The sequence below is a fragment of the Nuphar pumila genome, chromosome 12, assembly GCF_984573655.1.
Source record: "Nuphar pumila chromosome 12, dmNupPumi1.hap1.1, whole genome shotgun sequence".
Taxonomy (NCBI): domain Eukaryota; kingdom Viridiplantae; phylum Streptophyta; class Magnoliopsida; order Nymphaeales; family Nymphaeaceae; genus Nuphar; species Nuphar pumila.
This window is the reverse complement of record NC_143260.1, coordinates 19223872-19250429: the sequence shown is the minus strand read 5'-3', so window position 1 is coordinate 19250429 and position 26558 is coordinate 19223872. Positions and strand designations below refer to the sequence as shown.

The 26558-nt window shown below is 38.2% G+C and overlaps 2 protein-coding genes across 2 annotated transcripts in view; both read left to right on the top strand.

The window, feature by feature from the left end:
- Positions 1-563: 563 nt before the first annotated feature.
- LOC149820206 (uncharacterized) overlaps positions 564-26558 on the top strand; it is a 172139-nt gene continuing 146144 nt past the window's right edge. Inside the window, exons 1-2 of the mRNA XM_089982397.1 lie at positions 564-1016; positions 22841-23210. Of these exons, the coding sequence (XP_089838523.1) occupies positions 22855-23210 (356 nt within the window). The 5' untranslated portion in view covers positions 564-1016; positions 22841-22854. The remainder of the gene's footprint in view (positions 1017-22840; positions 23211-26558) is intronic.
- Positions 12012-13687, top strand: LOC149820207 (uncharacterized). Its single transcript, XM_089981767.1, has 2 exons — positions 12012-12254; positions 13019-13687. Exons 1-2 carry the CDS (start codon positions 12012-12014, stop codon positions 13685-13687), a joined length of 912 nt encoding a protein of 303 aa, XP_089837893.1.

The following is a 26558-nucleotide window of genomic DNA, read 5'->3' as shown; positions in this document are numbered from 1 at the left end:
ATGTTTGGACCATACATATGTAAAGCAATCAGTTTCGGTAGGGATTACAACTATTGATGGATTCAGCATAATCTAAGTGGTCTTAACTATTACATAGAGATGGAGAAGTCTTTCCAAATTTGGATCCATCCTTTTATCCTAATTAGATCTGATTTTATTCTCAAACAAAGTCATATATTGAACGGAGTTAGGGCATGACAACACAACCCACACCCAACTGTTTAATAGAAGGGTAGCTTACTAAACCCGGATATGTAGTGATTAAATCAGTTGGATATGTGCTATTAACGGCCTAAAAATATCGGATACGGGCACGAACGCACACGGATCCGAACCGAAACCAAATCGTACACCGCCCCAGTTATGACAGAAAACTTAAGCAAGCAAGAAAGATGGAAACGAAAAAGATTTTAACGTTTTGTTAATGTCACTTCAAATAAAATCGAGGACATATTTGGAATCATATATAAACTAAAACCCCCCTCTCCGCATCAAGCCGTCCCCGAAGGCGAACAAACAACATAAAAAGGCAAAGCCTCTCTCCGATTATCCCAACCCTCTCTCTCTCTCTCTCTGTGCCATTGCTGCTCACCTCCCTATCCCGGCAGTCGAACCCTCGCCGTCGCGGCCGAGATCGACGGCTCAGATTCAGCCGAAACCCTAGAACCGTTCTGCCTCCTCTCCCTTACCCTTTCATTTTGGTGGATTCGATTCTTGTTGCTCTGAACACGCGAAGCTTAGAAACTCAGCAAAGGTTTCAGCGTCTCTTCTCGTTATCTACGCACTGTCTCGAATTCTTCCCTCTTTTCTAGTTCGTGGTTCATCCTCAGAGGCAAATCGGAATTCGTGATGCGAGGGGCGTTAATCTGGCGCGTTATGGAAATGGGAATCGCGGATGAGTTCGGCGATTCTGACCTCGGATGCGCGATTCTTTAACTAGGGTTTTCGCTCTCCTCGTGCTCGGAGTTTCAGGATTCGTGGGATTTCCCTTCCGGTTGATTTGTTTGCTGCCGGAGGTATGGAAAATCTGGCGTGCGTTTGATGGGTTTCAGGGGAATTGTCAATTTTTGTTGAAATTTTTGGGGTTTTGGGACGGTTGGACTTGGATTTTTCTGGTATTATATTACTGCATTGGTTGATTGGGATAAGTTCTGTTCACGAACTCTTCTATCTGCATTTGTTTGATATCCGCTTACTGAGAATTTAGTGTTCTTAGGGATGCTTGCTTTGGTCAGTTAGAATTGTTTTCTCTTGCTTCTATGGAGGGTATTTGTGTTCGTTGTGGTTGCTTTTAGAAATTGTTCCTAAACAAGGAAATGAGAGTTCTGAAGATTTTACGTGCTGGAAATCCCGTCTCTTACTCTGTGGGGCGTTGAAACTCTCTGCTGCACCGAGTCTATGCATTTATTGAATTTGATTTTGCATAATCGTTCAAAAGGTACTTTTAGCAATTGCTTGTGTAACATGAAGATCATAGGTATTGGGTCTCTGACTCTGTGGGGTGCTGAAACTATCTGCTACTTTGGATCATAATGAATTTATTAGACTTTCTTTTACATAAATTTCCATTTTTGATACCCCTACCGCCATTGCATCCTACCACTTGGTTTATGATTTTCCAATTTAGAGTGAAAAATAATTGATGTACATCTTGCTAGGGAGGATTTAGGTTGGTACCACTTTGTTAAGATAAGGCTGCGTTGTATTTGTGGTGGGATGGGGAGGCTTAAGTATTACATGCTCTAATTTGTTCTCTGCCTGCGTCCTAGGATCCATCTGAATTGCTGGTGTTGAGGCAATGTGTGACCAGTGCCTGACCATTTAGGATAGAGCGTGGATACCAGAAGCACCTGTCTATCCTCGGAAGCTCACTTCTATGAAAGCTTCTTTGACATTATACCTTTGTTGGCTTATGCTCATGAGAGGATTTAAACTCGGTTCTCTTCCGGAACTTAACTTTCCTACTTATTCTTCAAGCTATCTTCTCTCATCTTGTCCTTGGTTGTTCTTTAATCTTCATCTTCTCATTCTCTTTTGTCTTCCCTTCTTCAATATTATCAAATTAGCTAATCTATTACGATAATCTTTGCCTATGTTGTTTTCTTATCTCCATATGTAAGATTTAATTCTCTCTCTCTCTCTCTCGCGCGCGTCTTCTTTCCTACTTTATGTTTCTCTTTTGCTAAACTTGGTATGTTTGCGTGCTCTATTAAATAGTAAGAAGGGAGGAGGCAGGTGTTGTTGTTTATTATTAAGCCAGGAAATTCTTAGTCATGTTTGGGTTGCCAAATCTTGCCTTGACTATCTTCCATAAATCTCCATATCAGGTACCCTAAAGTCTTTTAGCAAAGAAAAACCTGGTTTAAAAACATTTCATGTTCTAGACTACTCGCTTCCTTCATCATGCATTATCTTAGAATCAATTCCCCCCCTAATAGATAAGCCAAACATGCCAAATTATAACACTTAGCATAGGAAAAGGTTTCCTTGGATTTTAAATAAATATAAATGATCTATTTTCTTTGGTTATGATCTCATATTGTTCAAATCCACATTTAAAGAGGAGTTAGATGTTAAGAATAATAGGAAACTTGTTCTTAAGTGTTACCCTGGCCTACATCACATGGCTATGACTGCGGATACGGGGATACAACTATTATGCTGATTTTTTTCAATATGATTGGTAGAGGAGGGGATAGAAAACTTGGTAAAAATGGAGTATCCTTGTGACATAGCTTCTGGCTTACTTTTGTAGATGAAAGTAGATTACCCATTGATTACTTATACTTTGCCATGTGGATTAGTCATCAATTGCTTATACCTTGCCATGCAGATTAGTCATTGATGCTTATACTCTGCCATGTTTTGCTTTGGGTTGCTACTGATTGCAAGGGCCTAAGTAAATGCCATGTTGCATCATTGATTTGAGCAAGCTCTTTTTTTGGAAGGAAAGTTTGAGCATTTGATTAATAAAAGAAAAGAGTGGCAAGCAACGTTGTTGCGAAACAGTATAAAATCACAAGCTCTTTTTTGTAAGGAAAGTTTGAGCATTTGATTAATAGAAGAAAAGAGTGACAAGGAACACTGTTGCAAAACAATACAACAACAACAACAACGCCTTCATCCCAAACAATTGGGGTCGGCGATATGAACCAAAAAGAAAATCATTTTGGGTCCTCCACATGAATCCTTCTCCTCCAATCATTTCTATCCAATGTCATGTCCTCGGTGAGGTTTGAAGCATTCATATCCTTTCTTATCATCTCCATCCAAGTCTTCTTAGGCCTACCCGACCTCTTTTAGCTAATATATTTTCCCATTTCTCCATCCTTCTAACCGGAGCATCATTAGGCCTTCGCCGAATATGCCCAAACCATCGTAAACGATTCTCACTCATCTTATTTTCAATGGATGCAACACCTACCTTCTTACATATTTCCTCGTTCCGAATCTTATCTTTTAGTGTCTTTCCACACATCCATCGAAGCATACGCATCTCAGTTACACTCATTTTTTGAATATGATGTCTCTTGGCAGCCCAACATTCCGTACCATATAGTAAAGCGGGTCTAATTGTCGTCCTATAAAACTTCCCCTTCAACCACAATGGCATTCTACGATCGCACAACACTCCAGTTGCACTTTTCCATTTCATCCACCCAACCTTAATCCTATGATTTACATCTCCATCAATTTCTCCATTCTTTTGAATGATAGATCCCAAATATTTGAAACAGTCACCCACCGCTATTTCTTGCTCACCAAGCTTCACTACACTCTCATCACTACTTCGTTGCTTACTAAACCGACATTCCATATATTCTGTCTTACTCTTACTGCAAAACAATATAAAACCAAAATAGAGAAAACCGTAAAGGAACAAATAACATTTCAGCAACTTTCCTAGTCAAGGGGCTCCCGATCATCCGTTGTTGCCTTCCTAGGTGGAGGAAGCTCCTGCTCCCGAGTCGGTAAGCAAGCTAGTGGTAGTGGGTAAGTCAGTTATGCCTACCTTCCCTATTGATGAGTCAGTCAATCCCTCATTCCCTTCCATAACCCAATGGATATCCGATTGGGTCAAAGATCCTTTATCCCTTTTAGAAACTCCAGTAAGCCGATCACGTGTGGAGGACTTTATCATTCCCATAGACTATGTCAAAGGGCCAATTGATTTTTTAGGACTAAGGCAACCTGGCCGATAATCCTAATAACAAGCCAATTGTGTCGATTACCCTTATTTAGTAAAGGACTCGTACTCCGATAAGGTTGTCGGGGAATGATATATCATCTGTTCGACGATCTACTTGCATTTATGTGAACGAACATTTAAATTCAATAAAAACAATATTATTTCAGATTAAAAGATTTTAAAATCATTTGCAAAGTATCTTTCATTTGATTTTCAGCACTAAATCCAATTTTTCGAGTAACACATTATTCAATCAACCCAAATAAGATAAAATTAAAGTGAATCTTAAAACCATATTTAAATTCATAAGACTTGTTGCTAATTACTTTTTTTAAAACCCATTGACTTTTCAAAAACAATCTAAAAATTCAATTTAACTTGAGAGAGGTTCTTAATTATATTTACTAAAAATAAGACTTTTTTTATTTAAAAAAACCCAATACTTTTAGAAAAATAGAGAAAATATAATCAATTCTTTGGTGTATCAGATTTACTTTCGAATTATGCAAGGAAAAAAAGTTAACTTTTGAACATCAAAACTAAAACTATAAATCACTAAATTAAATTACTTACAATCACAAAATTAATTCAAGAAAGTCTAGATTTAATAACCGAAAAGTATCAAGTAATTGTTTACTTAACTGACTTTAACCATAAAAACTACAACTAATTATTCAAAAAACTAACTTGAGGCAAGCCTAATATTAATTATCAATACTATGATTACTTACAGGTTATAAAAACTAATTTAAGTAAATATAATTACTACAATTATAATTAATCACTTATCTGACAACCATAGTCGTAGGTTGCCCCGACCCCCTTGCTCCTAACTTTCGTAGCAAAATGCCAAATTTAGAAAAAATAGGAAAGAAGGTCACAATCCTCTCATATTTATAATGTTTTAAACTCAATAAAGTATCTAATTTTTATTTTTGCAACTTATGTATGATGACACCTAATTGGTTGAGGTGTCAACTGTTATTTAGCATCACATACATGTCGATACATAGCTGGTTGAGGTGTCAACCTGTTATCTTGTTTCACATGCATGTTAAGACCGAGCTAGTTGAAGTGTCAACCTTGTTATCTTGCTTAACATGCTAGTTGAGGTGTCAATCTGTTATCTTGCATGTGATGAATGTTGACACCTAATTGGTTGAGGTGTCAACTTGTTTATCTTGCATCACATGTATATTGATATCCCATTGGTTGAGGTATCAACTTGTTATCTTTAATCACATCTATGCTGACTCTAACACCTGTTCTTACTGTATTAGGACTGAAGGATTTGGAATTGATACTGATGCTTAATGCAGAAGACGAAGGTGCATCATAGTGGAAAGTATAAGGTAGTCATTTATGCATAAAGGCAATTGAAGGATTATGAATGAAACTATCCAACACATGACTTATGATTGACATCAATGGTTTTGCCTTGAAAATTTGGAGACACGATCATTGTGGAGAGAAATTTTTGAGATATCTTGGTCAAAAGAGTAAAGTATTTGTTGTATTAAAAAGAGAGAGTTGAACATATAACAAAGGTGATAGATGGAACTTTTAAAGGATTAAAATTCTATAATACATCATTATCTATGTAAAGCCAACATAGTTGAGATGCTTTGAGAAGGAAAAAAAACATTGAGGCAGTGGTTCATACATAATGAGTTTGAAAGTCCGACCAATACTCATCCAAGAATTAGAGATGCATAGAAAGATGTTCCTCCATTGAAACTTTTAGAAGGATAAAGTTGAAAATAATTGAAACCTGACTTTGATATCTAGGAGATGGTATCTTGACATACAAGAATCAATTTTGTGTTCCAAATAAAATAAGTAAAATGAAAAAAATATTAGAAGAATCCCATTGAATAGATATTCTATTTCGCACATTCCCTACTATGATATACAAAACTTATAAAGCAAGTACTGGTAGATGAATATGAAGAAAGAAAATGCTCAGTTTGAATCCTAGTGTTTGACATGTCAATAAGCTAAGGTAGAGCACTAGAATCCCAATTGCTTAATTCAGCACTTGTCCATTTCTGAGTGAAAATGGGAGAACATGGCTATAGATTTCATTGTTGGTCTGACAAGGACTACAAATGGTGGCAATGCAATTTAAGCACTTGTGGAATTCAGAAAGAGCTTGAAAGAAATTTATGATATACAAAACTTATAAAGCAAGTACTGGTAGAAGAACATGAAGAAAGAAAATGCTCAGTTTGAATCCTAGTGTTTGACATGTCAATAAGCTAAGGTAGAACACTAGAATCCCAATGGCTTAATTCAGCACTTGTCCATTCCTGAGTGAAATTGGGAAAACATGGCTTTAGATTTCATTATTGGTCTGACAAGGACTACAAATGTTGGCAATGCAATTTAAGCACTTGTGGAATTCAGAAAGAGCTTGAAAGAAATTTATATGATCGTTTAACAACATTTAGTTTAACATTAGATGACATCATATGAAGCATTATGTGGAAGAAAATGCAGATCAAGAGAAAGAAAGTTCATGGAACCAAAGTTAGTTTAATAAACAACATAAAAGATAAAATTAATTAGTGATAATTTCTGCATTGCCCAATCAGATGGAAGAGTTATGCTGATTGCCACATAAAGGGCATTAAGTTTCAATTTAGGGACCATGTATGGTTCAAAGTATCTCCCTCTAAAGGAATCATGAGATTTGAAAAGGAAAACTTGGTCCAAAATTTATTGGACCATTTGAGGTTCTAGAAAGTGTGAGAGAGGTTGCATATAAAATAGCCTTACCTTTCGATCTATCAAATATCCATAATGTGTTTCATGTGTTGATGCTAAGGAAATATGAGCCAGGGTCATCACATATTGTAAATTATAAGCCAATCTAGATTACATATGATTTGATAAAAAGTGGAGTAGCATGTTTGAGCAATTGAGCAAAAAGTGCAGATTTTGAGCTCGAAGGTGGTATGAATATTAAAGGCTTATGGCAATATCAATCAACATAATAAGTCACTCAAGTATATGAAGAGAAAATAAGATCCAAATATCTTGGTTGACGACTAAATTTCTTTGCAAATTAATATACCTCCTTTAATTTCACTAGTTTTTATAAAAGTCAAACTTTTTCTAAGTATTGTAGGGGACAACTATAAAGAGAAAAAATATAATATTAAAATTTTAATGTCAATAAATTTGAAAATTTTTTATATGCCAATCAACTGAGTGTTTAAAAAACAAACGCCTCAACTAGATGGGTGTCAACATATATGTGATGCAAGATAATACGCTTACACTTCAACTAATTGGGTGTCTATATGTATGTGATGCAAGATAATAAGTTGACACCTGAACCAACTGGGTGTCCACATGGCACATGCATGTGATGCAAGATAACAGGGTGACACCTCAATCATCTGAGTGTCAACATGCATGTGAAGCAAGGTATCAAGGTTGACACCTCAACAAGTTTGGTGTTAATATATATGTGAAATTAGATAACAAACTCACACTTCAATAAGTTAGATGTCAACATGCATGTGATGCTAAATAACAAGTTGCCACCTCAACTAATTAAGACTCATCATGCATGAGTTGCAAGAATAAAAGTCTAATACCCAGCATGATTGAATGTTAATACGTTATTGGGTTTAAAATGATACAAATATGAGAGGCTTGTGAGTCTTGTGACTCTCTTTACGATTTTTCTCCTAGCATTCTGTTTGAAGGCTAGGAGCCAAGGGGGTTGGGATGATATGCGATTGCGGATATAAGATAGGTAATTAATTATCGTTTAATAATTAGATTTTCTTAAAATAGTTTTTAGAAGTAATTATAGCATTGATAATTTGGGTTAGGCTTGCCTTTAAGTTATTTTTTTTGGAGTAATTAGTCTGTTCCTGTAGTTAAAACCAATTAAGTAAACAATTAGTTATACCTTTTTGTGATTAGATCTAGATTTTCTTGAATTAGTTTTCCTAATAATAATGATTATAGTTTTGCTAAATTAGTGATTGTCGGTAATTGAATTTACTGATTTATAGTTTTAGTTTTGAATGTTGAAAAGTTATTTTTTTCCTTACATAATTTGAAAGTAAATCCCATAAACCAACTGATTGAGAAAAATTATTGATTTTTCTAAAAGCCATGAAGTTTTATTTTTATTAAATATGATTTAACAACCTCCCTCAAGTCAAACTGAATTTGTAGATTGTTTTTAAAAATCAGTGAGTTTTCAAAATTGTTTTAAAAGAAGTAATTAACTATAAGTCTTTTGTATTTAATTATGGCTTTAAGTGTCATTTTAGTTTTATCTTATTTGAGTTGATTGAAAATTGTGTTACTCAGAAAATAGGATTTTATTGAAAATTAAATGAAAGTTCTATTTTAAATGATTTCAAAATCTTGTATTCTCAAATTTAAGTGTTTGAATTTAAATGTCCGTTTACAAAAATGCAAGTGGATTGCTAGGTGAATGGTATATTAATTTCCGATAACCTTATCTAGGTACGAGACCCTTATTGAACAACTCGTTTGGTTTGTTATTCGGATTATCATTCTAGTTGACTTAGCCTTGGGAAATCAAGTGACAGTTTGACGTAGTCAATGGGAAAGGTGGAGGCTCTCACTAGTGGTTAGATATGGGATCTTTGGCTTGATCAGATATTCGATGGGTGGTAAAATCCACCACCGGTATTGTTATCGGCCCATTTGAAGTAAATGAGAGATTTTATTGGTCTAAATAAAATTGAGATTTATTGGCCCTTTAGATCTTCAGTGGGAACATGCATCACATGCTCTAATCGAGTAGCTACATTGTTTAAGGGTTGTGGGGCTTCCGTTCCTCGATAGAAGCCAGAACTGGTTTAGGGCAAAATTCGTAGATGAACCCGAAACTACCAATATTTACGTTTTAGAATCGTAGTCCTTCAGATCTTCAATGGTAATGCGAATTGGATCTAAAATAAAATGTTTCTAAAAATTTGGTTAAGTTGCGTAACTGCCAGCATTTAAAAGCAAGTTTCATGAATTTACAAAGCGATGTACAAAATGTTTTAAAATATGTTTTATTGTTTTCTATATTTACCACATTTTGGAAAGCCAATTTCATTGTTCAAATGAAGTTTTGTAAATGTTATTTAAGATCTATTGTGTTATCTTTTCTTAAATGTCTTTTAAACACTTTTCAAAACATAAAAACCTAATTATTAAAGTTGTAATTAATTGTTTACTAAGCATGTAGCTCATTAATCATTTTTATTGTTTTAGAGTGAGAACTTTGATAGAAATAACAAGAATTTAGAGAGACACTCACTAGATACTTTGGCGAGGATATCGATAAGGAATTCAAGCATCTTATCCTTATTGGAGTTATTCGTTTGATCTAATGCGAGTTATTAGTTTGATCTCATGGAAGATATTGTAATCATATGATGCAGAGCAAGATCGATCGAGATCCATACCGCCTGACCCAGGCAGGAGACCGGGCCTGCACGATGGGATCGAGGATCAGACCCAAGTAGTGAATCCGATACAGATCACGGTACCAAGACGCAGGGACGATGTACCCCTGCGTACCTATTCCAGCCGAGTACAAGCTCGGACGACACAGACCCAGCAGCAACAATAAAACGACTTGGGTCCCAGACTGGACCCAAGACCCGGGTCCACTAGCAGTTTTTAAAAACCCTCTCCTAGGATTGCGTGCGACGATTTTGGAGTTTCAGCAGCCTTCTTTGCTACTTTGGTTTTCCTGCAGTTTTATTTATTTTGATATCCCCTTGTTTTCACTTTGCCTTGTTTTTTTTCATTCCAGTCGCAAGTTTCGTTTTGCCTGTTACTTGTCATATTCATTGTAGTCTTACCGATCTCATAATAAAATATTGATCAGATCGATTGATCCGATTTTCTGATTTCACGTTTCCTTTGAATACTCGTGGCTGCACTACTGGTTGTGCGTTGGAAGACCAACATCACGTCAACCCATCGCGTGACAACATCAATTCTCTTGCTGTGTCAAAGAGCAGTAACATTGATAACCTTTACGTGAAGGTGTCGGCTTCCTCACTGCATCAAAGTGGTATCAGAGCACCAACCTTCGTCCGTCAACGACATGGCGCAAGAAGCGATGAACGGTCCTACAAGCGGAAAAGAGTGAGAGGAAACCGACAACGAAGATCCAATGATGCGGATGATGGATATGATGACCAAGATCCAAGAGAGTCTGCTACGCGTAAGCAAAGACGTAGCCGACATGTCGAAACACATGGATGGGATCGAGGAACAGATGGTCGTTCTTGAATCGTCGGTAGATGCGCACGCAATGCAAACGAACAAGTTAGGCGAGGGTGAAGTCAATCTTGCAGATGCCGCAACCAACGATCCAACCCAATTGACTTTCCAGTGAGCTGTGCGACGTGAGGGCGTCGAGGTGGCCTTGCACAGGGATGCGGGTCGCGGCCATTCGTCACAACCGGTACCTCCTTCTCACCTAGTCGTGATCGTAACGGCTGGTTCAGGAATGGGGGTCGTTCAGCCGAACCAAGTGTTCGTTGACGGACCCTCCAACTTTGGTATGAGTGCGCACGCCCGACCTCGAGCCACGACCACGGGTCTGTAGGCTAGACACGGTCTGTCGGGTTTGAGCGTGGCCTTGGGCCAGGTTGCTGATGCCGCTGCGTCAGCCCGAACAGGGGTTGAACAGGTTTTTTTTTTTCGAACCTGCCCGTGGGGGCGCTGCTGCAGACCACCAGCGTGCAGGGGGAGCTGGTGGACCCCCGTGGATAGGCCCAGACCCGAGTTTTTGATAACGAGGCCCAGACCCAGATTTCAGGGGCCATTCTTTGGGTCCCAGGGAGCGGGTCAGAGCCTCGAACCCCTTCACCTAACCTACCCAGTTGGGTCCGGTTCGCGGGTCGCCCCGAACCAGATTCAACCCATTGGTTTTGAACCCCAATAGATATCCAATACCGACTCAAACCCATATCGGACCCGGACGGAGCTCTGAGCTGGGTCAAAACGAGACCCATCTTGTTACGGATCAAGGATCAAGTTCCAACCAGGCCTTCTCACACCACAACTCGATCCATGATCCCACCTGCCCCATTTTGGGTCTGACGAATAGTTTAGGACTTGACCCGATCCAGATCCAATCGGGTGAATCATCCCAATACTACACCAACCAAACCCAATACTCGTACCAGAATCCGATACCATACCCAACACAATACCCCTATCTTAACCCGACCCATAACCCGAACCCACATTATCCATTTCCCACCAACCTAGAACCCACAATTTGACCAACCCGTCCACCTTTAATAGGACCTCCTGTCATACCGGTGCCATAACGCCGGCCACAGATGGCTCCCACCCCGAGCGAGCCAGATCGAGGCAGTTTCCAACAGCCGCCTTACAGATTCAACATGGACCGACGCGACCTGAGCGCCGACCACACGGCATTGGAGTTCGTCAGCACCAACATCCATGCGAGTAGTACCGCGAAGAGGGTGATGAAGCAGTGTTGGATGACGCCGCTTTTTGGAACGAGTATCCTGCAGGAATGGTGAAAACTCGTCAGCAGAGAGCACCAGAGCACCCTTTCGCCTACGGGATGAAGCTAGACCTTCTAAAGTTCGCAGGACGATTCGATGCGGAGCAGTTCTTCGACTGGGCCTATGCCATACAGTTTTTCTTTGACTACCACACTGTAGCTGAGCACCGTCGTGTCTCTTTAGCGTCCACTCGATTGAGAGGCCTAGCGCAGACATGGTGGGTTGAACTGCAGAGGTCGAGGGAGTGACATGGACTAGAACACATACAAACATAGGAGAAGATGCAAAGATTGATGCAGTCAAAGTTTGTGCCTTCAGACCACGTTGAGAGAGCCTACAAGGAGTACCTGACCCTGTATCAAGGCACCCATACTGTGGCAGAGTATATTGCTGAGTTTCATCGTCTATCCCTGCGAGTGCAGATCAAGGAGACCGCCTGCCAGCAGGTCACGAGGGATATTTCTGGTCTTAGCCCTGTTATTTTTGATGATTACAATTGTGTCACAATCGAGTCATTGGATCAGGCAAGCAGTTATGCCATAAATGTGGAGGAAAAATTGAAAAGGAGGCAGGAATATAGGACCTCCTGTGGTGACCAGTCCAGTCGACCCAAGTCGAGTTTCCCAATCAGGGAAGCGAGCTCCCTTGGGAAAGAAGATTCAAAGTCCACCCTAGAGTAGATCCTAGCAAACCTGACCAGTCCCGACCCGCATACCATACCAGATCCAAGGCCAAGCCCAGTGAGTCTACCATCCGTTGTTTTAGGTGTCAGGAGTTAGGTCATGTCGAGTCCAAGTGCCCCACCGTGAGCAAGAACACCCATTTCGTCGAGGATATTATTGAGTCAGCGACCGATAGTGAGAGTGAGGGTGAGTCGTTGATTGAAAGGGATGACGAGAGGGAAGTCGTAGAGTTCGACGACAACATCAAAAATTTATTGTCTATCCGTCATGTGCTGACCGCACCCCGAGAGTCGGCCCCTGCAAAATGGTTGCGGGATAACATTTTTAGAACCCGTTGCAATTGTGAGGGGCATGCATGTGATGTGTTAATTGATACTGGGGCGTGTGAGAATATGGTGTTCGAGAGTGTCGTGTCCACCTTGAACTTGAAAACGGAAAAATTGTCCCAACCATACAAGATGGCATGGTTCAAAAGAGGAAACAAAGTTTCTATCACCCAACGTTGTTTAGTTCGGTTCTTCGTGGGGGTGCATTAACACGATAAGGTGTGGTGTGATGTAGCCCCTATGAGTGCGTGTCACATTCTTTTGGGACGTTTCTGACAGTTTGATTGCAAGACCATTCACGATGGCCGTAGGAACACGTACTCATTTATTTTTAAGGGTCATAAAATAGTCCTTCTCCCTATCAAGGAGACCGGTTTTCCCACTGTGTATAAGCCTGAACGAGTTTCTCGGCTCACGGGTCTATCTTACCGGTCTTTCTTGAGCCATTGCCGGGAGGATGATTATTGTTATGCCCTGGTGGCCAAGCCGTCGATGAGTACATCGTTGCCCGTTCCCGCGGACATCGCGCCCCTTGTTGAGGAGTTTCACGACATTATGCCAAACGACCTTCCTGATGGTCTACCTTCAATGAGGGTGGTGCAGCATGCTATTGATTTTATCCGGGGGTCGAGTCTCCCCAATCTCCCCGCGTATCGCATGAATCCATCCGAGCATGCCGAGTTGTTGAAGCAGGTTCAGGAGTTACTGCAAAAGGGGTTTATTCGTGAGAGTGTGTGCCCTTGCCCAATACCTGCCCTGCTCGCCCCTAAGAAAGATGGGTCAATGCGCATGTGTGTTGATAGTCGAGCGATCAATCACATCACTGTCAAATACCGTTTTCCCATTTCTCGGTTGGACGATATGTTTGATATGTTGGCCGGTGCCTCTATTTTCTCTAAAATTGATTTAAAAAGTGGGTACCACCAAATCCGTATCCTATATTGGTGACTTTAGTGAAAGTTTACTTATTAGCTAGAGTTGTAAGAATGCTCTATAAATGTTCATATTCTTGCTTTTGTAAAGTTCATTTAGGTTTATTTAAGACCCGAAGACAACCTATAGTCACACCCATAGTCACCTATGTCATTCAAGGTAATTTCTCGGCAAGGGCTTTTCTTGGAGAGGTTTTCAAAATTTGTTTTTTTCTCGGGAAAATCTAAAGAGTTTTAAAATTTTAAAATATATAAAATAATAAGAAAGATAATATAATAATAGGTTTTGTATCAATTTTCTTGGAAAATATAATAAAGTAAGTTTGAAAAGTATTTAAAATACAAAAGAAAAAAAATACAAAAGGTGGCTTAAAATATATAAATAAGTTTTTTTTTTAAAAAATCGCAAAAATATAATGATAAAATCATGATATTTTCACATCTGACAATATTTTGAAAATATCATGATGTTTTATCGATATTATCGTTTTACTTGATTTTGCAAATATTATTGCGATATTTTCAAAATATTGATGATATCGGTGACATTGGTCATGCCCCCAAAAAGGCTCCAAGCGGTCTTCATTCCAAGCTTTCCAAATCCTTGGGGTTTCCCCACACTACATGCTAATCCCACATGGGGTGGGTGGGGGTGGGAGTGGGGGTGGGAGGGGAGCTCCGTGACCTCTTATTCATGTCTGATTAAGAAGCTTTCCAGTTTGTTTCTATACACAATTTTGACCATCATTTGATATAACAGGCTAACTTCAATTTGTAGTCTTCTAAAACCGAAGCCTCCTCTGCCGATCATCAAAGAGATAAAATCCCACTTAACTTAGTGCATCTTCTTCTTTTCATCTAGTCTACTCTAGAGAAAGCCCACAATTAGTTATCTTTTTTTTTTAAAATTTTTTGAGGGACTTTGAAAAGAATTAGAAGGAAACTTAAGATGCTATTCAACATGTGTTTAATGAACATAATCCTAGTCGGTAATGAGAGGCACCTCCCTTTCCTCATCTTTTGGTTCAATCTGATGAGGATTTTCTCCCCATACTTATGCCTCCAAACCATGGTTGCCAGTTGAGGAAGCGGGAGCGGGAAGCGATACGGGAAGCGAGGCACTTTCAAAAATTTAGGAAGCGGGGAAGCGTGGGACCACTTAGGACCGATTCGGGAAGCATCTCGGAAGCGTCTCGGAAGCGACCCAGGAAGCGTCTCGGAAGCGAGGGGGGAAGCGTGATGGGAAGCGCGCTTCCCATTAAAGGGAAGCGCGTCCCCCATTAAAGGGAAACACGTCCCCCATTAAAGGGAAGCATGCTTCCCAAAAAAGGGGTACGCTTCCCCCCACGCTTCGGAAGCGCGCTTCCCCTTTTAGCTAGGCGCTTCCGGTAACCCTGCTCCAAACCCCTTTTGGTGAGTTGCATACCTGAATACTTATGCCCAAAAATGCTTGACCCATGTTTGGAGCTGTCATCCACATTAGACAATAATAGTTTGCTTCTATTTTCATTGACATACAACCTAGACATCATGGAGAAACTCCTTATTGTGAGCCTACACTCTTGGTTTTTTATTAGTTATTTTGAACAAAGCCCCCGATCACTATTTTTTCAGAACTAGAGCTATGTAGTCAAAGGTGCTGACTAGCCGCCTAGTCGGGCTAGTCGAAAGGAAAACTAAGAATCGGTCTGATTCCTAGTTTAGTTTACCCCCAACAAGGGGTACCAATTTTCACGACTAGGCGTCTAGTCGACACTTAATCTGCCCTTGCATAGGCGCCCAATCGGCGTGAGGGCAATTATGTTTTTTTTTTTACAATAACGGCTGGGGGGTTATAAACCTTTCTCTCTCTCCCACAGTCTCAACTTGAGCGCCCTCTGTAATGAAAGACGCAGAAGCACCAACATGCGAATAGAAGAGTAGCAAGGAAGCCAACAACACAAGCACACAATGTGCAAAAGAGAACACAAGCACAATACAAGTGCAAATAACCCACTAAGGTGTGAAAAGCCTACAAAGGCAAAAAACAACTTTATTGAGAGGGAGAAAAGTAGAGGCTAAAAACCATACAAGGAGGGAGGACCCAAGGGACCACATAGAGGGGCTCCCTTCTAAATATGACCATTTGGGGGCCCCAACGACTAGAAAGGGCCCCCCCTATGTGGTCAAAATACAATAAATAAAAAAGAAAAAAGAAAGAGCAAAAAGAAAAAGAAAAGAAAAAACTTAAAATGAAAAGTACATTGAAATTACCAAAATACCCCTATCGGGTATTTTGGTTAAACAACATATATACTTATAATATATATATATATATATATTTAAGTATATATTTTAACACCCCCCTCAAACTTTACGGGGAGAAGACACAAAGTTTGTCAAAAAGGAACATAAATCTTGGAGCTCGGAGAGCTTTGGTGAAGAAGTCTGCTAATTGATACTTTGAAGTAACATATGACAATGAAATTGTCCCTTTAAGGTATTCATCTTGAACATAATGACAGTCCATTTCAATATGCTTTGTACGCTCGTGAAAAGTATGGTTGTTAGCAATATAAATTGCACTCGTTGTCGCAACACATCTTGGTGGGAGTAGAAATGAAGATGCCTATGTCACTGAGGAGACTTCTAATCCATACGATTTCCATAGTTGTCATTGCCATTGCCCGATATTCGGCTTCAGTGGAAGAGAGAGAAACTTTTTGCTGCTTCTTACACCGCCAAGAGATAAGCGATTCCCCTAAGAAAACACAAAAACCCGTGACTGAGATTCGATCATTGGGATTTCCTCCCCAATCAGCACCAGTACAACAACAACAACAACAACAACAACAACAACAACAACTATGCCTTCATCCCAAAACAATTGGGGTCGACGATATGAACCAACAAAGAAAATCATTTTGGGTCTTCCACATGAATCCTTCTCCTCCATTCATTTCTATCCAATGCCATGTCCTCGGTGAGGTTCAAAGCATTCATATCCTTTCCAATCAGCATCAGTATAAACATTTAATTCAAGAGATGAAGAAGAGGATAAAAAAAACCTTTTGGAGATGGTGTTCTTGATGTAGCGCACAATCCTCATCACGGCCGCCATATGTACAGTAGTAGGAGCATGCTGAAACTGACTTGCAGCATGAACCGCATGAGCTATATCCGGACGGACGATGAATAAGTAAATAAGAGAGCCAATTAGCTGGCGGTAAGGCGTAGGATCTTCAAGGAGAACACCATTTTCAAGTCTGAGTTTTGCATTTATAACTTCAGGGGTCTCAACTGTTTTTTCATGAGAAATCCCTGACATGGTACAAATATCAGCTGCCAATTTCATTTGAGATAAGATATATCCACGAGGAGAATATGCCACTTGAATACCTAAAAAATATCTCAAGTAACCCAAGTCAGACGTATCAAAAGTTTTCTTTAATATAAATTTAACCTCATCTACTCCCTTTTGGTCATTTCCAGTGATGATCATGTCATCGACATACAAAAGAAGAATGATTATAAGATCACCTGTTTTCTTAACAAAGAGAGCACTATCAGTATAGCAAGATATAAAACCCAAATTAATCAAAACATTGCTAAATTTGTCATACCTTGCTTTAGGAGCTTGTTTAAGACCATATAATGCCTTTTTCAATTTTAAGACTTTTCCATATAGATTCATATATGGAGGAGGTTCCATATAAACGTCTTCGTTAAGATCACCATTTAAGAATGCATTCTTCACATCAAGTTGAAAGATGGACCATTTTTTAATAGAAGCAACTGCAATAAGAGCTCGAACACTAGTCATTTGAGCAACAGGGGCAAATGTTTCATCATAATGTACTCCGTATTCTTGAGCAAATCCTTTTGCAACCAATCGGGCCTTATATCTTTCTAAAGACCCATCACTTTTGGTTTTTACCTTAAAAACCCATCTACACCCGATGAGTTTCTTACCTTTTTGAAAATCCACAACTTCCCATGTTTGTGCCCTTTCAAGGGCATTTAGTTCAAGTTCCATAGCCTTAATCCAATGATCATATTGTTTAGCTTCATGGTAATGAGTTGGTTCATGAAAGGAATGCGAAGCCAACAAACATGCTCTAAAATTTGGTGAAAAAGATTCATAGGAAACAAATCTATTTGGTTCTTTAGTTACACGACTTGACCTTCTTTGAGATGATTCTTCTATTGTGTTATTTTGAGAGTATCTCTCAAGAGCATACGGAGGATTTTCCTCTTCTCTTCTAGAATAAACTTGAATTTGCCTGGATATAGGTTCATTTGTATCTTCGTGTTGTTCATTATACAAATAAACTACATGTATTTCCTGTTGTTCATTAATGGTTTCTTCAGGACTATTATCTCGAGGTAATAAATCAAACAGGAAAGAGTGATCAACCTTTTCATTTGATTTGTTCGAAAATCCATTTTCATCTTCTAAGAAGGTGACATCCTTTGAGATATACAATTTGTTATTTGTTATATCAAAGCACCTATAACTTTTTTGTTTTTCACCATACCCCAAAAATATACATTCAATTTCCCTTGGAGAAAGTTTATCATTTTTACGAGTTAAGACAAAACACTTACACCAAAAAATCCTTAGCCTTTGGTAATCAGGAGTCATGTTGTAAAGTTTTTCAAATGGAGAAAGATTTTTTAAAGTAGATGAGGGTATTCGATTAATTAAGTATACGAAAGTTAGAACTGCCTCAGCCCAAAAGGATTTTGGGATGTTTTTTTGAAATCAACAGAGTTCTAGTTGTTTCTATTATGTGTCTATGTTTTCTTTCCGCAAGACCATTTTGTTGGGGAGTGTTAGGACAAGAACGTTGATGACAGATTCTATTTTCCTTTAAATAATTTTGAAAGTCATTAGACATAAATTCACCTCTTGAGTCGGATCTAAGGATGGACAAGTTACCTAAGAATTGATTTTTTTATTATTGCATGAAATTCTTTAAAAAATGAGAAAACTTCAGATTTCTTACTTAGAAAATAGATCCATGTGAATCTATTTAAGTCATCAATAAACAGAACATAATATGAAAAACCTTCTTTGGATATAACAGGAGAAGGACCCCATACATTGGAATGTATTAATTCAAACGGCCTAGTGGAGACAAAATTTCTTTGAGGAAATGGAATAACTTTAGACTTTCCAAAAATACAATCCTTTCAAGACATGATTGTTTTTACAAGAATTGCTCAAAAAAGGAAAGAGTCACATCTTTAGAAAATTAGGGTGGCCAAGTCTCTTATGCCACACATCAACACTTTTGGCATTTACAAGATTACAAAATGAATTGGTTGGGAGAGACACAAAATCCATATAGTAAAGATCACCCCTTCTATGGCCGCGCCCAATCAACTTCTCTGACTGGAGATCCTGCACGGTGCAACCTTTTGGGTGAGAAAGAGACTTGGCAACCGTGATCGGTAATTTGAGAAACTGAAAGAAGATTTAGATTTACTTTTGGAACAACTCTTACTTTTGGACTAAAATTTTTTTGATTTAAATCAAGTGTCCCAATACTATTAATTTTTAAAGATGTCGCATTGGCCGTTGGCGCATACGAAGGTATGGGGTCAGAAACCCCATTTGATAAGATATTTTTATGAGATGTCATATGAAAGGAAGTGCCAGAGTCAATGATCCACATACCTGGGGGTGATGATGAGCAGGCAATCACAGCACCCGAGGTAGAGGTTGATGAATTTTTGAGAAGGTGTTGGAGAACTTCTGAGATTTGATTGAGAGTATCTTTAATATTGCCTCCATCTTCTTCCCTTTTTGAGACATTTTCTTCGACGGCGACAACCTTAGCTTTAAGCTTGGGGCAAACAGGTTTAATGTGCCCCGGTTCATGTTCATTACAAAAGTGACATATGATACCTCTTCTATTGTTCTTTCTAAAATGAGGAGGTCTATAAGGTTTAACATTATTTTTGGGCTTAGAAACGGCCAAGACATCATCATTCTTTAGGGTAATGTCAAGACGAGTTTCGGCTTGGCATATTTCCGCAAGAGCATCCTCAATAGGTAGAGATTTGCTACGATGAAGAAGAGATGCCCAAACTTGCTCAAACTCCGTTCTAAGACCATGGAGGAATTGAAAAAAGTGCTCTTTTTCAACTTGTTATCTTCTTAATTCAATGTCTTCCGGAGCCACCCATTTAGGTTCAAGGAGGGCAAGCTCATCCCAAAGGGGAGTAAGAGCACTAAAATAATCCCGGACACTCATGTCATCTTGTTTGGTAGATCTAATTTTTTCTTGGCAAAAGAATTGCCTAGCAAGGTCCTTTTGGGTATACATACCCTTAAGAAAGAACCATGCCTCATTGACTCTTCTAAATTTCACAATATTGACACAATTCTTTAGATCAACATTGTTCATGAACCATGCCAAAATTTTGGCATGGATACTTTCCCAATCCTCTAATTTGGATTGGTGATCATTGATTGCCTTGATGCGCTCATCGCATCTGAAGCTTTTTCAACTTCCCCTTCCATTTTAGTGAGTTTAAGAGAAGGTTCGGGAGTGGTTCCCATAACAAAGCCCCAAAGTTTCTTACCTCTTAAGTGATTCTCCATAGGGGAAGCCCACATAAGATAATTGGATCCATTGAGCTTAAAAAAGAGCTCTACCTTTGATTTATACTCCATAGATAACAAAAAAGGTTCCGTTCTTCAAATAAGTTGAGAGGCACGCTTCCCAAAGGCTTCAATAAGAATGCAAAATTACCAACCTTGCTCTGATACCATATAATGAAAGACACGGAAGCACCAACATGCGAATAGCGGAGTAGCAAGGAAGCCAACAACACAAGCACACAATGTGCAAAAGAGAACACAAGCACAATACAAGTGCAAATAACCTACTAAGGGGTGAAAAGCCTACAAAGGCAAAAAACAACTTTATTAAGAGGGAGAAAAGTAGAGGCTAAAAGCCATACAAGGAGGAGGGAGGAGCCCTCAATTTATAGAGGAGGGAGGACCCTAGGGACTACATAGAGGGGCTCCCTTCTAGCCTTTGGGAGCCCCAAACAGTCATATTTATGACCGTTTGGGGGCACCAACGACTAGAAAGAGGGCCCCCCCTATGTGGTCAAAATACAATAAATAAAAAAGGAAAAAGAAAGAGAAAAAAGAAAAAGAAAAAGAAAAAGAAAAAGAAAAGAAAAGAAAAGAAAAGAAAAAGTAAAAAAAAACCTAAAATGAAAAGTACATTGAAATTACCGAAATACCCCTATCGGGTATTTTGGTTAAACAACATATATACTTATAATATATATATATATATATATATATATATATATATATATATATATATATATATATATATATATATAAGTATATATTTTAACACCCTCCGCCGCTGCCGTTGCTCCAGCCTTCTTCTTCTTCTTCTTCTCCTCCTCCTCCCTCTCCCTCCTCCCTTGTCCCTTCTTCTTCTTGGTGATCATCAGTTTTTAGTTTCTTTTTTTTTTCAATGAGATTATCGGTTTTTAGTTGTTTCAGTATTTTTCATTAGAAAGGTCACTTATTGGATTTTTGTTTGTTATCAACTACATAAATTATTGATCGGCAGTGTACTCAGTTTGAGTAGTAATATGCAGATGACCTCAGGCAACCCATTTTCTTTAAGTGGTGGCTTCTATCTGTAGTCAATCATGGTAGACTGCACTTAGTGGCTGGATAAATCCTATGTGAAAAACATACGCAGCCTGCACCTCGATTGTGGAATTGAACAGTTGCCTATTCCTTTGAAATTGTTAATTTTGATGTTTAGGTAACTTCCACTATATTATCAGTCATTAAACATGGCGTTGCCTGATGATTCCAGTTTATCCTGCATAATATTTGTACTGGGCTACTATCAAATGGTCTGGGGTCAACTTATATTGGGATGGGACATTGAAGAGAGGATATTTAGATTGTAATAATTAGATGTTCTACTTTATGGTGGCTTCTGGCCACCTTTTTGCTGCTGTTCTGTTTATTTCAATAATACACTTCTCTTTTATTTAGATAAAAAAAGAAAAAGGAATTGCCTTGATGCATCCCAAATTAGTCTCCAACGTAGTAACCTGGATTTCTGCTTTTAGCCATGAAGCACACCTGACGACCTAGTGTTGTGAGCGTACCTCAACTGATTCTTGGATAACATACTGGGGTTTTCTTGCGTTGGCAGCCCCTGAACTGCAACCAATGAACCCATCCTGACCACAGGAAAAGGGATAAAAGTTGTCAATGATCACTGTTACTAGATTTTTCTTATTCTATTTTCTTTGTTATTTACTTTTGTTTCTTGTGCTTTATATTGTGTTTGTAGGAAAACCAAAAAACTTTGCTCACGTTTCCTTGCTCCTGAACTGCAACCAGTGAACCTTTCTGGACCACAGGGAAAGGGATCAAATTTGTCAGTGATCACTTGCATTATATTTTCTTATTTTTTCTCTTTTTTAATTTTCTTTTGTTTCTTATGTTATCGTGTTTATATGAAATCCGAAAACATTGATCACATCTTCTTTCTTTGTCTTCTTCCTTAGTTTGATCTGCCTTGTTATTTTTCCGTTTCTAGTCATGTTCATGATGTCTCCACAAGGAGTTGAAGATTTATGAGGATACACACACATATGGATGCACGTGTGTTTACATATCCATACATGTTTTAGATAAAGGCACAATTTATCTCTGCCATTTTCAAAATACCATGGCATTGTGATAGTAATTTTCAAAGATGATATTAAAGGTATTCCATCACAAATTACATGATACAAGCAATCCTCATTATATGGTGATAGGACCAGGAAAAGTTGTTCTGATTTATATCAAGGGTTTTCTTCAGATCTTTTCCCCCCAAATCTTTATACAGGTTTCTAGTTTTATGATATTAATCGTTAGTCCTTTTTTCTTCTTTAATCCATTTATCTGATTAAAATTTCCCTCACTGCCAAGATCCCTAGATTCCCAAGAAAAAAATGATTATTTTGAACTTCTCCCAAGAAATTTCTTAGTGAGGAATTGCTTATACTATTACTGTTGAAAAATGTGTATATGTCTTTTGGAATGGAGTAAATAAAAGATATCTTAGCAGATGTAACATTAACAGTGAAAGAAGTGCATCCCTTGATGCCTATAATCACCTGCTCTTTGTGTAAAATCCAGGTTTCTTGCCACATATGGCCCTCAGGAAGTATATGCCTTTGAAGAATGGACCTACTCTTGATATTACTACCCCGTGCATTCCAAGTAAGGTATCAGAGACCATCCAATATGCACAGCAAGGGGATATGGCAAGCCCTGTGATGGAGGCTGATGTTGAGATTGATCTTAGAGAAGTTTACTTTTTGATCATGCATTTCCTATCAGCTGGGCCATGTTACAGGACGTATGGCCAAATCTGGAATGAGCTTTTGGAGCATCAGCTTCTACCTCGAAGATATCATTCATGGTACTCGAGAAGTGGTGCCCGCAGTGGGGATGAAAATGATGATGGCATGTCACTCCCATTGAGCTATAATAAATTGGTGGAAAGGTATACTCTCTTCCATCTGGCCTTTAAAGAGTTTTCTGTTCTCTTTCAATTATTTTATTCTGTAATTTATCCGTTTCTGATATATCCTTGGCAAACCCAGAATGGTAGAACCACAGACTCTTGTGTTTATAATTTTGCTTGTTTTATTATTAGACTCACGACCACATGCATTGACTTATCATCATGTTATCCTTTATTTCCTTTTTTTGGTGTAACAAAATTGGAATATTTGTTTTCTCTAATTCCAAGTTTTCTAGTGCTTGTATGATTTGAACTTTGAACATTAACCCTTCTCAAATATTGTGTTTGTATTGATGTTTCAGTTGGAGTGACTATTTTTACATCATGGTCTTTGCTGTTTTCTATGTGAAGGGAAAATCAACTCGTGACCTCTTTTAAAAATTTTTATTCACAATTTGTTAGGGGTCGGAGAAATAAGTGCTTCTTCCTCCATAAAGGTTAAAAATGTGGGATCTGATAAAGTTAAATTAAAGGTTCCTTATAAAGCTACTTATATGCACCTGTGAGGAAAGTTCAAGGAAGAAGGATCATAATGCATTTTTGTGCACTTTTGGTTGCTGTGTACTTTAATGTCTTTGACCACGGTCTTCAGAGGATAAAGTTGGTAGTAGGAAGTCATGCCATGTGAGCGTTGGTTGCCAAATTGACAGGTGATGCAGCTTAATGGACTAGATTGAAATTCTGTACTGGATATTATCTAAGTATCATATTACGATTAAAACACAAAAAAATATATAGAATGTATCAGTATGTTTCTGAACCCACACATGTTTAATTAATACAGAGGAATGTTAAAATGTATTGTATATGTGGAATATTTGTATTGTATATATATATTCAAATTCAATATATATACTTAGGGGTATCTAGTATGTATGTAAACTGAAATACTCCTCAGGGGTATTTCAGTAATTTCATATTGTAACAGGTGTCAGTCCACTAGAGACTGACGACCTTATGATTTTAGTTGTTTTTTTTTTATTTCTCTTTTTTATCTTGTAAAGCTGACAGCATTGAGTGCTGGTCCAACTAGCTGTTGGACATCACTGTTGCTTGTTGCTTAATTACATGGTATTAGAGCCTTTGGTGCTCTTGGACAAAAGCTTGAAGAGGAGATTTGTGGTATTGGTGGAGCATTGGTTCGGTGGTTCGTTGTCTCGGGAAGTACGCCATCAAACTTTTTCAACACTTTTTTTTTGCTTCCTTTTCCTTTTTTTGTTCTTATTCTTATCTCCATTATTTCTTCCACTATAGCAGATAAATAAATTGTAAGTGTGGTTTCCATTAAATTTGATGAGAAAAACTACAAGTGGGCTGCGGAGGTGAAAAGAATGCTCATGAGAAAAGACATGGCATCTTGTTGATGGATCCGCATTGGAACCACATTGGAACCACAACCAATTCTCACAAAATTGGTTATTGGAGCCGATGGTGGATCAAAGGAAGAAACTATGATTGAATACAAAAAAGCTTATAAAGAGTGGGAAGTAGGCCATGCCAAGGTTCTTCCCTCCTTATGGATAGTATGCATAAGGAGCCTTGCTCAAATATTCTTGAATTTGAAAGAGCTGATGAGGCTTGGGAATATATTAAAAAAACATATACTCAAAGAGGTGTGACACATAAATGGGATCTCAAAGACAAGGTACATAATAGCAAACAAGGTGACAAGACTATGAATGACTACTATAGTACCCTCAAGAGGCTTTGGGATTAATTAGCTAAACTTGAGCCTAGATGGGAGACCCCAAATGATGCTCATGGAAGAAATACAAACTTGAGGAACAATTGTTCCAATTTTTTTAGAGGGCTTAGACCCGAATTTGAACAATTTCGGGTCAATATTTTTCATAGGAGAAATCCTCTTCCCTTAAATGAAATTTTGGCTCAAGTATGCATGAAGGAGACAAGACTAAAGTCGATGTCCGAATCTAAGGAGATAAGATAATGTGTTGGTCGTATTAAGACCGAAAGCCAATACAAATGTTTACAAACCACCCTATTTTTCAAAACCTTACAATGGGAAGCCTAGATATGATGACAACTAAAACAGAACTATGTTGCCTTGTCATAATTGTGGAGAACTAGGCTATATTAGGTCATTTTGTCCCAAATTCAATCGCCATATTAGGGCATCCGTGGGAGCATCTCATGAAGAAAGAAGTGGAATCAAGTTCTCTCAAATCATGGAGGCCCTTCATCCACTAATCAAGAATTCTTCTCTCTCTCGTGCCGCGGTCTTTACATCATCACCTCCTGGTAAGGTTTCGTGGCTTTTGGATGATGAAGCCTCATTTCATATGACTCTACATTCTTCTTTACTTTTTGAATGTTGCATTAATTCAACACAAAAACATATTTTTACGGTCGACAGATCCTCTCTTAGTATTCAAAGCATTGAAAATTTTAAAAACACTTCAAAATTCTCTATTCTAAAAGCTAGGCTTGTCCCAAAACTAAATTTAAATCCTTTGTCTGTTTCATAAATCACCGACCATGGGTGCAGTGTCTGCTTCTCATTTGAAAAATGTTTTGTGCAGGATCCTCAGTCTGGGAAGCAGATTGGGGAAGGCTATAGAAAATGAGACCTTTACTACATGGATCGTCTTCTTTCGAAAAACAATTTTTGTTATAATGTTCAAAATGTAAATTTAGCTTTATGACACCAAAGATTGGGGCATCCTAGTTTGTCAAAATGATTTCATGTACCCCATTTAAACAAATTTTGTAATAAAAATATTTATTGTGAGGATTGTATTGTTGGCAAAATGAAGGCTCTTTCTTTTCCAAAAAGAACTTTTTTTTCTTCTAAACCATTTGACTTAGTGCACTCCGACGTATGTGGACCTTCTCTGATTTTATCTAAAGGTGAGTTTTCTTATTATGTAATATTTGTTGATGACTATACAAGATACTCATGAATATACTTCCTTAGGCACAAAACTGAGGTTTTTGAGAACTTTAAAAAATACCATAACAACAACAACAACAACAACAACAACTACGCCTTCATCCCAAAATAAAAAATACCATAACCTTATAAAAAATCAATTTGAGACCAAAATTTTTATCTTCCGCTCTGACTCTCGGGAAGAATTTATGTCAAATGTTTTCAAAACTTATTTTGAAAAGAATAAAATTATTCATCAAAGATCATGTGGTTATACTCTTTAAAAAATGGATTAGTCGAGAGAAAACATAGGCATATAATTCAAACTACTAGAACTCTTTTAATTGAAAAAAATGTTTCAAAACATTTTTTGGGCTGAAGCATGTTTGACGACAACCATGTGCATTCAGGAACTCAAGATGTGCTGGCCACAGGGC

Excerpts from the sequence above, each read along its gene's own strand:
- LOC149820207 (XM_089981767.1), top strand. The coding sequence starts at position 12,012 with ATGCAAAGATTGATGCAGTCAAAGTTTGTGCCTTCAGACCACGTTGAG. Across the intron at positions 12,255-13,018 it reads CAATCGAGTCATTGGATCAG|TTTGATTGCAAGACCATTCA; the intron begins GCAAGCAGTTAT and ends CGTTTCTGACAG.